General features: G+C 45.8%; 1 protein-coding gene across 1 annotated transcript in view; it reads left to right on the forward strand.

The window, feature by feature from the left end:
* KDR (kinase insert domain receptor) overlaps positions 1–13,204 on the forward strand; it is a 47,097-nt gene that overhangs the window by 3,674 nt on the left and 30,219 nt on the right. The window contains exons 3-7 of the mRNA XM_063920917.1: positions 8,678–8,874; positions 9,747–9,886; positions 11,278–11,446; positions 11,630–11,769; positions 12,590–12,758. Of these exons, the coding sequence (XP_063776987.1) occupies positions 8,678–8,874; positions 9,747–9,886; positions 11,278–11,446; positions 11,630–11,769; positions 12,590–12,758 (815 nt within the window). The remainder of the gene's footprint in view (positions 1–8,677; positions 8,875–9,746; positions 9,887–11,277; positions 11,447–11,629; positions 11,770–12,589; positions 12,759–13,204) is intronic.

Here is a 13,204-nt window from a genome sequence, read left to right on the forward strand (position 1 = left end):
GTTTGCTGACAGTGTCCACCAGTATACTATATATAGCAGTACGGTAGGCCACTGCTGTACCTACCTCTGTGTCGTCATCCATTAAGTATACTATCCATCTACATTCTATACCTGTGGTGCATTTTAGTTTTGCAGTTTGCTGACAGTGTCCACCAGTATACTATATATAGCAGTACGGTAGGCCACTGCTGTACCTACCTCTGTGTCGTCATCCATTAAGTATACTATCCATCTACATTCTATACCTGTGGTGCATTTTAGTTTTGCAGTTTGCTGACAGTGTCCACCAGTATACTATATATAGCAGTACGGTAGGCCACTGCTGTACCTACCTCTGTGTCGTCATCCATTAAGTATACTATCCATCTACATTCTATACCTGTGGTGCATTTTAGTTTTGCAGTTTGCTGACAGTGTCCACCAGTATACTATATATAGCAGTACGGTAGGCCACTGCTGTACCTACCTCTGTGTCGTCATCCATTAAGTATACTATCCAATATCCATCTACATTCTATACCTGTGGTGCATTTTAGTTTTGCAGTTTGCTGACACAGTGTCCACCAGTATACTATATATAGCAGTACGGTAGGCCACTGCTGTACCTACCTCTGTGTCGTCATCCATTAAGTATACTATCCATCTACATTCTATACCTGTGGTGCATTTTAGTTTTGCAGTTTGCTGACAGTGTTCACCAGTATACTATATATAGCAGTACGGTAGGCCACTGCTGTACCTACCTCTGTGTCATCATCCATTAAGTATACTATCCATCTACATTCTATACCTGTGGTGCATTTTAGTTTTGCAGTTTGCTGACAGTGTCCACCAGTATACTATATATAGCAGTACGGTAGGCCACTGCTGTACCTACCTCTGTGTCGTCATCCATTAAGTATACTATCCAATATCCATCTACATTCTATACCTGTGGTGCATTTTAGTTTTGCAGTTTGCTGACACAGTGTCCACCAGTATACTATATATAGCAGTACGGTAGGCCACTGCTGTACCTACCTCTGTGTCGTCATCCATTAAATATACTATCCAATATCCATCTACATTCTATACCTGTGGTGCATTTTAGTTTTGCAGTTTGCTGACACAGTGTCCACCAGTATACTATATATAGCAGTACGGTAGGCCACTGCTGTACCTACCTCTGTGTCGTCATCCATTAAGTATACTATCCATCTACATTCTATACCTGTGGTGCATTTTAGTTTTGCAGTTTGCTGACACAGTGTCCACCAGTATACTATATATAGCAGTACGGTAGGCCACTGCTGTACCTACCTCTGTGTCGTCATCCATTAAGTATACTATCCATCTACATTCTATACCTGTGGTGCATTTTAGTTTTGCAGTTTGCTGACAGTGTCCACCAGTATACTATATATAGCAGTGCGGTAGGCCACTGCTGTACCTACCTCTGTGTCGTCATCCATTAAGTATACTATCCATCTACATTCTATACCTGTGGTGCATTTCAGTTGTGCGCAGTAAATATAGTAGTAGGCCATTGCTATTGATACTGGCATATAATTCCACACATTAAAAAATGGAGAACAAAAATGTGGAGGTTAAAATAGGGAAAGATCAAGATCCACTTCCACCTCGTGCTGAAGCTGCTGCCACTAGTCATGGCCGAGACGATGAAATGCCATCAACGTCGTCTGCCAAGGCCGATGCCCAATGTCATAGTAGAGAGCATGTAAAATCCAAAACACAAAAGTTCAGTAAAATGACCCAAAAATCAAAATTAAAAGCGTCTGAGGAGAAGCGTAAACTTGCCAATATGCTATTTACGACACGGAGTGGCAAGAAATGGCTGAGGCCCTGGCCTATGTTCATGGCTAGTGGTTCAGCTTCACATGAGGATGGAAGCACTCATCCTCTCGCTAGAAAAAAGAAAAGACTTAAGCTGGCAAAAGCACAGCAAAGAACTGTGCGTTCTTCTAAATCACAAATCCCCAAGGAGAGTCCAATTGTGTCGGTTGCGATGCCTGACCTTCCCAACACTGGACGGGAAGAGCTTGCACCTTCCACCATTTGCACGCCCCCTGCAAGTGCTGGAAGGAGCACCCGCAGTCCAGTTCCTGATAGTCAAATTGAAGATGTCACTGTTGAAGTACACCAGGATGAGGATATGGGTGTTGCTGGCGCTGGGGAGGAAATTGACAAGGTGGATTCTGATGGTGAGGTGGTTTGTTTAAGTCAGGCACCCGGGGAGACACCTGTTGTCCGTGGGAGGAATATGGCCATTGACATGCCTGGTCAAAATACAAAAAAAATAAGCTATTCGGTGTGGAATTATTTCAACACAAATGCGGACAACAGGTGTCAAGCCGTGTGTTGCCTTTGTCAAGCTGTAATAAGTAGGGGTAAGGACGTTAACCACCTCGGAACATCCTCCCTTATACGTCACCTGCAGCGCATTCATCATAAGTCAGTGACAAGTTCAAAAACTTTGGGTGACAGCGGAAGCAGTCCACTGACCACTAAATCCCTTCCTCTTGTAACCAAGCTCCTGCAAACCACACCACCAACTCCCTCAGTGTCAATTTCCTCCTTACCCAGGAAAGCCAATAGTCCTGCAGGCCATGTCACTGTCAAGTCTGACGAGTCCTCTCCTGCCTGGGATTCCTCCGATGCATCCTTGAGTGTAACACCTACTGCTGCTGGCGCTGCTGTTGTTGCTGCTGGGAGTCGATCGTCATCCAAGAGGGGAAGTCGGAAGACCACTTGTACTACTTCCAGTAAGCAATTGACTGTCCAACAGTCCTTTGCCAGGAAGATGAAATATCACAGCAGTCATCCTGCTGCAAAGCAGATAACTCAGGCCTTGGCAGCCTGGGCGGTGAGAAACATGGTTCCGGTATCCATCGTTAATTCAGAGGCAACTATAGACTTGATTGAGATACTGTGTCCCCAGTACCAAATACCATCTAGGTTCCATTTCTCTAGGCAGGCGATACCGAAAATGTACACAGACCTCAGAAAAAGACTCACCAGTGTCCTAAAAAATGCAGTTGTACCCAATGTCCACTTAACCACGGACATGTGGACAAGTGGAGCAGGGCAGACTCAGGACTATATGACTGTGACAGCCCACTGGGTAGATGTATTGCCTCCCGCAGCAAGAACAGCAGCGGCGGCACCAGTAGCAGCATCTCGCAAACGCCAACTCGTTCCTAGGCATGCTACGCTTTGCATCACCGCTTTCCAGAATAGGAACACAGCTGACAACCTCTTACGGCAACTGAGGAAGATCATCGCAGAATGGCTTACCCCAATTGGACTCTCCTGGGGATTTGTGACATCGGACAACGCCAGCAATATTGTGCGTGCATTACATCTGGGCAAATTCCAGCACGTCCCATGTTTTGCACATACATTGAATTTGGTGGTGCAGAATTATTTAAAAAACGAGAGGGGCGTGCAAGAGATGCTGTCGGTGGCCCGAAGAATTGCGGGCCACTTTCGGCATTCAGGCACCGCGTACAGAAGACTGGAGCACCACCAAACATTCCTGAACCTGCCCTGCCATCATCTGAAGCAAGAGGTGGTAACGAGGTGGAATTCAACCCTCTATATGCTTCAGAGGATGGAGGAGCAGCAAAAGGCCATTCAAGCCTATACATCTGCCCACGATATAGGCAAAGGAGGGGGAATGCACCTGACTCAAGCGCAGTGGAGAATGATTTCAACGTTGTGCAAGGTTCTGCAACCCTTTGAACTTGCCACACGTGAAGTCAGTTCAGACACTGCCAGCCTGAGTCAGGTCATTCCCCTCATCAGGCTTTTGCAGAAGAAGCTGGAGACATTGAAGGAGGAGCTAAAACAGAGCGATTCCGCGAGGCATGTGGGACTTGTGGATGGAGCCCTTAATTCGCTTAACCAGGATTCACGGGTGGTCAATCTGTTGAAATCAGAGCACTACATTTTGGCCACCGTGCTCGATCCTAGATTTAAAACCTACGTTGTATCTCTCTTTACGGCAGACACAAGTCTGTAGAGGTTCAAAGACCTGCTGGTGAGAAAATTGTCAAGTCAAGCGGAACGTGACCCGTCAACATCTCCTCCTTCACATTCTCCTGCAACTGGGGGTGCGAGGAAAAGGCTAAGAATTCCTAGCCCACCCGCTGGCGGTGATGCAGGGCAGTCTGGAGCGAGTGCTGACATCTGGTCCGGACTGAAAGACCTGCCAATGATTACTGACATGTCGTCTACTGTCACTGCATATGATTCTCTCACCATGGAAAGAATGGTGGAGGATTATATGAGTGACCGCATCCAAGTAGGCACGTCAGACAGTCCGTACTTATACTGGCAGGAAAAAGAGGCAATTTGGAGGACCTTGCACAAACTGGCTTTATTCTACCTAAGTTGCCCTCCCTCCAGTGTGTACTCCGAAAGAGTGTTTAGTGCAGCCGCTCACCTTGTCAGCAATCGGCGTACAAGGTTACTTCCAGAAAATGTGGAGAAGATGATGTTCATCAAAATGAATTATAATCAATTCCTCCGTGGAGACATTCACCAGCAGCAATTGCCTCCAGAAAGTACACGGGGACCTGAGATGGTGGATTCCAGTGGGGACGAATTAATAATCTGTGAGGAGGGGGATGTACACAGTGAAAGGGGTGAGGAATCGGATGATGATGATGAGGTGGACATCTTGCCTCTGTAGAGCCAGTTTGTGCAAGGAGAGATTGATTGCTTCTTTTTTGGTGGGGGCACAAACCAACCAGTCATTTCAGTCACAGTCGTGTGGCAGACCCTGTCGCTGAAATGATGGGTTCGTTAAAGTGTGCATGTCCTGTTTATACAACATAAGGGTGGGTGGGAGGGCCCAAGAACAATTCCATCTTGCACCTCTTTTTTCTTTCATTTTTCTTTGCATCATGTGCTGTTTGGGGACAATTTTTTGGAAGTGCCATCCTGTCTTGATTGACACTGCAGTGCCACTCCTAGATGGGCCAGGTGTTTGTGTCGGCCACTTGTGTCGCTTAGCTTAGTCAAACAGCCACCTTGGTGCGCCTCTTTTTTTCTTTGCATCATGTGCTGTTTGGGGACTATTTTTTAAATCGGCCATCCTGTCTGACACTGCAGTGCCACTCCTAGATGGGCCAGGTGTTTGTGTCGGCCACTTGGGTCGCTTAGCTTAGTCATCCAGCGACCTTAGTGCAAATTGTAGGACTAAAAATAATATTGTGAGGTGTGAGGTGTTCAGAATAGACTGGAAATGAGTGGAAATTATGGTAATTGAGGTTAATAATACTATGGGATCAAATGACCCCCAAATTCTATGATTTAAGCTGTTTTTTAGGGGTTTTTGAAAAAAACACCCGAATCCAAAACACACCCGCAGTGATCGCGCTGAGCAGAAAAAATTGTGGGTCCTGGGGACCCCTCACTTTAAAAAATTGGGGTCCTACTTCACAGTTTCTGGGTCCCATATAAATGTATGCTTTTGAGCTCCCCTTATGCCTCCTCACATAGCATTAGACCACCGCACATGGTAGACAGCAGTTATGGCAGTATTGCGGGGCAAATAGGGGGTTAGGTGCAGGAAGTGCTGTAGGCAGTGTTAGGGGTAGGGAGGCATCAGTACCCAGGATTCGGTGCTTCCTTCTCCCCGTCAACTTTTAAGATCAGCTTTTCTGTGTCCTTGTTGAAGCCCTACCGCTATAACACGAGGTGTGTGCGTATGCTGGGCACTGCTTTGGTTTGGGGATTGTTTGTGTGTATGCTGAGCACTGTGTGGGTGTGGCAGTTGTGTCTATGCTGAGCACTGTGTGTGGATATGGGAGTTTATGTTTGCTGGTCACTGTGTATGGGGGGATGTATCATGGGCACTGTGGGTATGGAGTACCCATTTGCTAGGCGCTGGGGGGGGGGTGTATAATGAGCACTGTGTGGGTATGGGTGGTGCGTATGATGGCCAGTGTGTGGGTATAGAGGGTGCTATGAGCATTGTAAGTGTGTATAATGGGCACTGTGTGGTATAGGGGTGTGCGTGTGATGGGCGCTGTGTGGCATGGGTGTGCGTATGATGGGCGCTGTGTGGCATGGGTGTGCGTATGATGGGCGCTGTGTGGCATGGGTGTGCGTATGATGGGCGCTGTGTGGCAGATTGCGTATGATGGGCGCTGTGTGGAATGGGTGTGCGTATGATGGGCACTGTGCGGCATGGGTGTGCGTATGATGGGCGCTGTGTGGAATGGGTGTGCGTATGATGGGCACTGTGCGGCATGGGTGTGCGTATGATGGGCGCCGTGTGGCATGGGTGTGCGTATGATGGGCGCCATGTGGTATGGGTGTGCGTATGATGGGCGCTGTGTGGTATGGGTGTGCGTATGATGGTCACTATGGGGGTGCATATGATGGTCACTATGGGGGTGTGTATACTGAGCACTGTGTGGGTATGGGGGTGTTTATAATGGGCACTGTGTGGGTATGTGGGATAGAATGTGTGCAGTAGAGGTGGAAGGGGGTAGGATAGGTGCAGTACTGGTAGGATGGGAGCAGTAGTGGTAGCAGGGGGTAAGATAGGTGCAGTAGTGGTAGCAGGGGGTAAGATAGGTGTAGTAGTGGTAGCAGGGGGCAGGATGGGTGCAATAGTGGTAGCAGGGGTCAAGATAGGTGCAGTAGTGGTAGGGGGCAGGATGGGTGCAGTAGTGGTGGGGGCAGGATGGGTGCAGTAGTGGTAGGGGGTAGGATAGGTGCAGTAGTGGTAGCAGGGGGTAAGATAGGTGCAGTAGTGGTAGCAGGGGGTAAGATAGGTGCAGTAGTGGTAGCAGGGGGTAAGATAGGTGCAGTAGTGGTGGTAGCAGGGGGCAGGATGGGTGCAGTAGTGGTAGCAGGGGGTAAGATAGGTGCAGTAGTGGTGGTAGCAGGGGGCAGGATAGGTGCAGTAGTGGTAGCAGGGGGTAAGATAGGTGCAGTAGTGGTGGTAGCAGGGGGCAGGATGGGTGCAGTAGTGGTGGTAGCAGGGGGCAGGATGGGTGCAGTAGTGGTAGCAGGGGGTAGGATAGGTGCAGTAGTGGTAGCAGGGGGTAAGATAGGTGCAGTAGTGGTGGTAGCAGGGGGCAGGATGGGTGCAGTAGTGGTGGTAGCAGGGGGCAGGATGGGTGCAGTAGTGGTAGCAGGGGGTAAGATAGGTGCAGTAGTGGTGGTAGCAGGGGGCAGGATAGGTGCAGTAGTGGTAGCAGGGGGTAAGATAGGTGCAGTAGTGGTGGTAGCAGGGGGCAGGATGGGTGCAGTAGTGGTGGTAGCAGGGGGCAGGATGGGTGCAGTAGTGGTAGCAGGGGGTAGGATAGGTGCAGTAGTGGTAGCAGGGGGTAAGATAGGTGCAGTAGTGGTGGTAGCAGGGGGCAGGATGGGTGCAGTAGTGGTAGCAGGGGGTAAGATAGGTGCAGTAGTGGTGGTAGCAGGGGGCAGGATGGGTGCAGTAGTGGTAGCAGGGGGTAAGATAGGTGCAGTAGTGGTAGCAGGGGGTAAGATAGGTGCAGTAGTGGTAGCAGGGGGTAAGATAGGTGCAGTAGTGGTAGCAGGGGGTAAGATAGGTGCAGTAGTGGTAGCAGGGGGTAAGATAGGTGCAGTAGTGGTAGCAGGGGGTAAGATAGGTGCAGTAGTGGTAGCAGGGGGTAAGATAGGTGCAGTAGTGGTAGCAGGGGGTAAGATAGGTGTAGTAGTGGTAGCAGGGGACAGGATGTGTGCACTAGTAGTTGGGAGTGGAATGGACGCTGGGGGAATAAGATGCAGTGTAACAGGAAGCGCACCTACTTTGCTGCCTGCGCCCTCACAGGTATAATGTGCCATGTTATTAAATGCATATAGGAAAGTGAAACTAAAGATTTATCAGTGCCATTCCCCCAGGTCGCAGCGCTCTGACCTCCTCATAGTTTGCGGTCGTGGTGCCCGACCGCATTGACATGTCCCGCTCGGCCCCAGCTCATCTTCTCTGCAGCAGACCCGTCCGGGCTGCCCGTGGTGAAGGCCCTCCTCTCCTTCTCCTCGGCTCCCTCCTGCATCTTCCATACGCCTGTCATCGTGATGACCCGCACGGTTGCCACCAGCGCATGCAATGGGCTGGAGGCATCGCAGGGAGGAGGGACCGACGTCTCAGGTGGCGCTTGGATTGGGAGACGCTGCCGGCAGCGATTGGATGTTGAGAAGCTGCCGGCGGCTATTGGCTGGTGAGGCAGGGCTTGGGGAATTCTATTGGCTGTGAGGCGGCGGTCAGCAAAAAACAGCGCGTCCTGTGGGACCCGCTCACTTTTAAAATCCGAGTCCCTCACTGAGCGTAGCGCGTAAAAACGCGCCATAGCGCGTATTTTGCGATCACTGCACCCGAATCCGACAAAAAAATTTCGGTGAGGTTTTGCCAAAACGCGTCCGAATCCAAAACACGGCCGCGGAACCGAATCCAAAACCAAAACACAAAACCCGAAAAATGTCCGGTGCACATCACTACTAGCCAGTGTCATCTCAATATGAGAAAACAATACAGTGTGTTGCTTTAGATATGCGTATTATGGAGGTAATACATTTTAGGTTTAACAACATTACACATTTCATAATTACACATCGTCTTGTATATAGAATGATTTCTGAAAGTAATGGGTAGAAGGTAGTCCTAACATGCAAATATATGTCCTCTGTATTCTAGAGGGGAGCGGCCAGTGGTTTGGTCATTTCCTGTGGCCGTTAGTACTACTGATAACCGCACGTCCGTGAGTCAGTGCGGTGACAGCGCCTACTGCCTGGCGCTTGTGGTGGCCCAGCTCACACCCAATGACACTGGAATCTACAAGTGCCTTTTTGAAGGTACCAACAGCACATCAAGTGTCCATGTTTATGTTGTAGGTAAGTGGATACAAGTTACATTTCTCTGTAATGAAAATATTATATGTTTCGTCCATTAACTGTATTCAGCTGTCTAGACGGGGATCAGTATCAATGCTCAGGATGACAATTAAGAAGATAAATAAATACAATTACTTGTATCAAGCAAACTCTAAGTCAAATACAGTATGAAAATAGATATTAATATGGATTAAGTCTGACACTAGGTAAATAGGAGATGCCTGCAGCTATGCCCTTCTTTTCATGTGAAACTGTTTAAATCATTTACCAAATATCAACAATATTAACAAAAAACTTTTATTTTCCACTTTACTCATTTGCTCAAAGCAGTGAATCCATGTAAAGTGTAGACATGTGGTGGCTTAGTAGAGATGCATTGCTTGGCATATAAAGAAACAGGTCGGCAGAGGAGTCGTGTAGCAATGCTTCTTGGCAGAGGGGTTAATTAATGAAACACAAACATCTTACTCAACAACCTCATTTACCGTGTTTATGCAGATGGAAGATTTAGTCCTTTCTAAGTGATCATTGCCAACATTTTAAACTGTGCCGTTGGACCGGTGAATGCAAATGTCATGTACAAAACTGTCTACGTGGACCTTGGAGCACTACAGTCCCCAGCATGTCATGTTTTATCAATATGGATCTAATTTTTTGGGGGCATATTAAATATGTCTTTCACAAATTTCTGGGAACAGATCTCTAAAATGTGGAAGTAAGAGACAGTGGGCAACTATGGAATATCTGTCTTTTATTTGAACCGCACAGTGATAGAACTTTTTAAGTTTGTTTGTATAAGACATCTCAGCCAGGATGAGAGAACAGTCGGACCTATAACAGTCACTGCATGTCTAATATCTTGTCATACATAGATGAGAACTCGTCTCCATTTGGGCCTTCAGCAAGTGATAGTCCAAATCCTGTGTTCATCCATGGTAGTCTCATGGCCAATGACAGCGTAATAATACCATGCCAAGCTTCAAGGGGGGATCTCAATGTGACACTACGTACGGTAAGAGATGCTCAAATTTGTGTGGTCCTTACTACTGGGTAAAACTAATACAAATAACATAAAGCTCAGTAACTAGAACAGAAATAATAATAATAACAGAAAAAGAAAATTAACATTTTCAATTTTTTTTAAACTTTTTATTCTATAATGTATGTATTTTAACTATATTGGGTTTTTATTATACTATAGCTATCTAGCTCTTATTTTGGGGCCAGTGTGTGTATATTAGGAAGTTATACTCAGCATTTGCCAATTCCATCATCAGGCCACTTGACATTTTTGAAGGGGTTGGGGGCCGCTAAATCTAATAGGAAAATAATATAAACTGTATGTAGTGGTAAATAATGAGACCTAGGCAATAATATTTTGTGGAATTAGTGATGGGCAGGAAAAAGATAAAAAATTGGGAATGATTTTCCAAGACGCCTCAGTATAGGAATGTGCAATCCCTAAAGTATACTCAGTATAGCACAAAGAATGGGGGAATTGGTGTTTGTGTAAGTCTACTAGTGAATTCAGAGGTCTATTCATGAAGCAGTGAAAACAGTGAAGAAACAGACCAGTGGAGAAGTTGCCCATGGCAACCAATCAGCATCTCCCTTACATTTTATAAAACGTACTTGATAAGGGTTTCCTTCAAAGCTGATTGGCTGCCATAGGCAACTTCTCCACTGGTCCTTTTCTCCACTGTTTTCACTGCTTCATAAATAGACCCCTTAGGATGATAAACATTATCACACTGAATTTCACCTTAATTACTCCACAGAGAAATATGTCAAAAATGATTTTAAAGGGCTAAAATGTCCAGTACCTGTTTATTTTTATGACATCATTGTTTTATTTGATTATTTATGTATTTATTACATTTTGGGCCAATCACAAAACCCATTCTGCACATGTGCAGAGCGGGTCTTGCGATATTGCTCGTAGCCCCATCAGCCACAGTATGATTGAAATGCTTTGGCGTTTGGGGGTGGCACCCTGCACCGTACTTCAAAACAGGGGCATTATGGGTCCAGGGTCTGCGTCATTGGATGCAGACTTACTGAACCACGGTGTCCACATTCGATAAGCTTCGGCTTACTAAGGCTGACCGGTGCCTAAAAACATCACAAATCACGACGGTTGGCCGCGATGGTGATCCCAGGCTGCAGCCTCAGTTGCAGCACTCGGATCTGGCATAGGCTAACCAGAGGCGTCTATCTCCTACAGATGCCTCCAGCTGCATTTGAATTTTAATTGCATGGAATTGAACAGCCACTTCCTTGCGACTGTGCAATTTCTTACAAACATGAATCAGACCCTTTGTTTGGAAATTGGTGGTGCATGTTATTTTAATCCTGCTGATATTGTTATACAGTGACTAATCCAGAATATATTTATCATTTTAGAAATATGTAGACAACACATTTGTTCCTGATGGTCACAGTGTGAAGTGGGACAAGGAGAATGGTGTCACAATCCACAGTGGATTGGTGAGGTCTTTTGATATGGTCTTCTGCGAAACAGCTATTGGTGGAGAAACATACAGGTCCCCTAACTACATGATAATAGTGATAGGTGATTATATGTTGCTTTCATTCTTTAGTAACTATATTGTTATATTTTACTTTTAATATACTGTATATTATGTTGCAATAACCATTATTCATTCATATGTGCCAAAATGTTAAAATCTTAGAGAGATTAGTGCTCATTGATAATAATATTTTGCTTTTTTCCCAATTGTCTTGCATCGTTTAGAATTTAAGATGTATAGCCTGTCTATGAACCCGCACCCTCAGATCCAACTGGCCGTTGGGGAGAAGCTGTCACTAAATTGTAGCGCACGCACCCCTTTAAATGCCAGAGTCAGTCTCAAATGGGATTATCCTTCATTGGCAGTAAGTACACTTTTCTCTCGTATGTTTCATTTTTCTTGTAAACCTGAATTTGAGTACATTTTAACATATCATGCACATATATTATTCATAATAAAAGAGAGAGAGTAAGAATATGAAACCAGTCTTATGCGTCCTACGCACTGGGCGATGTTGCAGAGCGATATGAACGTCCTCATTCATTAATCAACGAGAAATCGTTCATTTCGCTCAGCTTGCCTGCACCAATGATGAACTATGCGCGGCCCCGCGTCGTTCATCGTTAGTTTTCCGTCGTTTTGCAATGCAAGCCAATTTGGACAATATTGACATCGATCATCGGTCAAATTGCTGCCGTCACCCAGTGTGTAGGGCGCATAAGTATTAGTTAAATGGGGCATATGGGAAGAAGAGAGCTAGCGCCCATATAACATGTATTTTGGGATCCTCAGAATTTCTTTGGTTTGTGTTGAGTACGTAGAGATTTGATTGGCCCATTGCAGAAATTGAATAGTATCTGGCAAACACTGTGGGCCTTATTTAGAGTTGGACCCCAACAAGTCAGAAAAAGGCTACATTTTTACTATTTATTCAGAGTTGGTTGCACGCACAACTTTGACAAAAAAATCTCCTTAATGCATTTCTATATTGTTAGAATCAGCACCAAATATTAGTCTTTCTGTGACTTACAAATGTCAAGTTTGTTTACAAGTGAATTTTGGTATTTGCCATCATTTTAATTTAACATTAAAACTCTGTCTACATATATGAGAGTATATTTGCAAAACTTAAAATCTGGAGAATATGTAAAGCAGAGCCCAATATACTTTCTTTGTGATCTTAGCAAAAGCGAGCAGAGGTGAGAGTACAGAGGAATGACTTACCTGGGGAACTGGAGCACTTGGGATTCCTGAAAATAGAAGAGGTGACTTTGAAAGATGGAGGAATTTACAGCTGCACAGCAGACACCGGGGGCATGAACAAAACTAACAGCACAACAGTCATTGTACATGGTAAGTGCATTCATTGCTCATCCTGGCTCAGAGGTAGACAACTCTGAAACCCCAGCTTCTGTCAGAACCTCTTCCCTAAGAAACAGCAGCAACTGCCACGTCTCTTTTATTCTTTTGTTTATAAATTCTTTATACTAATTAGGTTTTTAAAAAAGAGTAGAATAGGGAGTACCATGTTTCTTGTGGCTCTGCTTCCTCCCTCTGATCTAAACGTAGTGCTTCTGGCAAAGTAAATAATCCAGATATAGGATGGATGGTTCCCTATATCCAGGGCTGGCTTCAGAAATGATGGAGTCCAGTACAGATGAACCCCTAATCCCACCCACCACCCCCAGCCTCTGACCCAATGAATGCAGAGGTCCAACAAGAACTGGCACCTAGAGCAAACATATGCTATATACATAATAGCACATCTACACTGATTTCTGACCACCTTGTCATTCAAT

This window comes from Pseudophryne corroboree, chromosome 1, assembly GCF_028390025.1.
Source record: "Pseudophryne corroboree isolate aPseCor3 chromosome 1, aPseCor3.hap2, whole genome shotgun sequence".
Classification (NCBI taxonomy): domain Eukaryota; kingdom Metazoa; phylum Chordata; class Amphibia; order Anura; family Myobatrachidae; genus Pseudophryne; species Pseudophryne corroboree.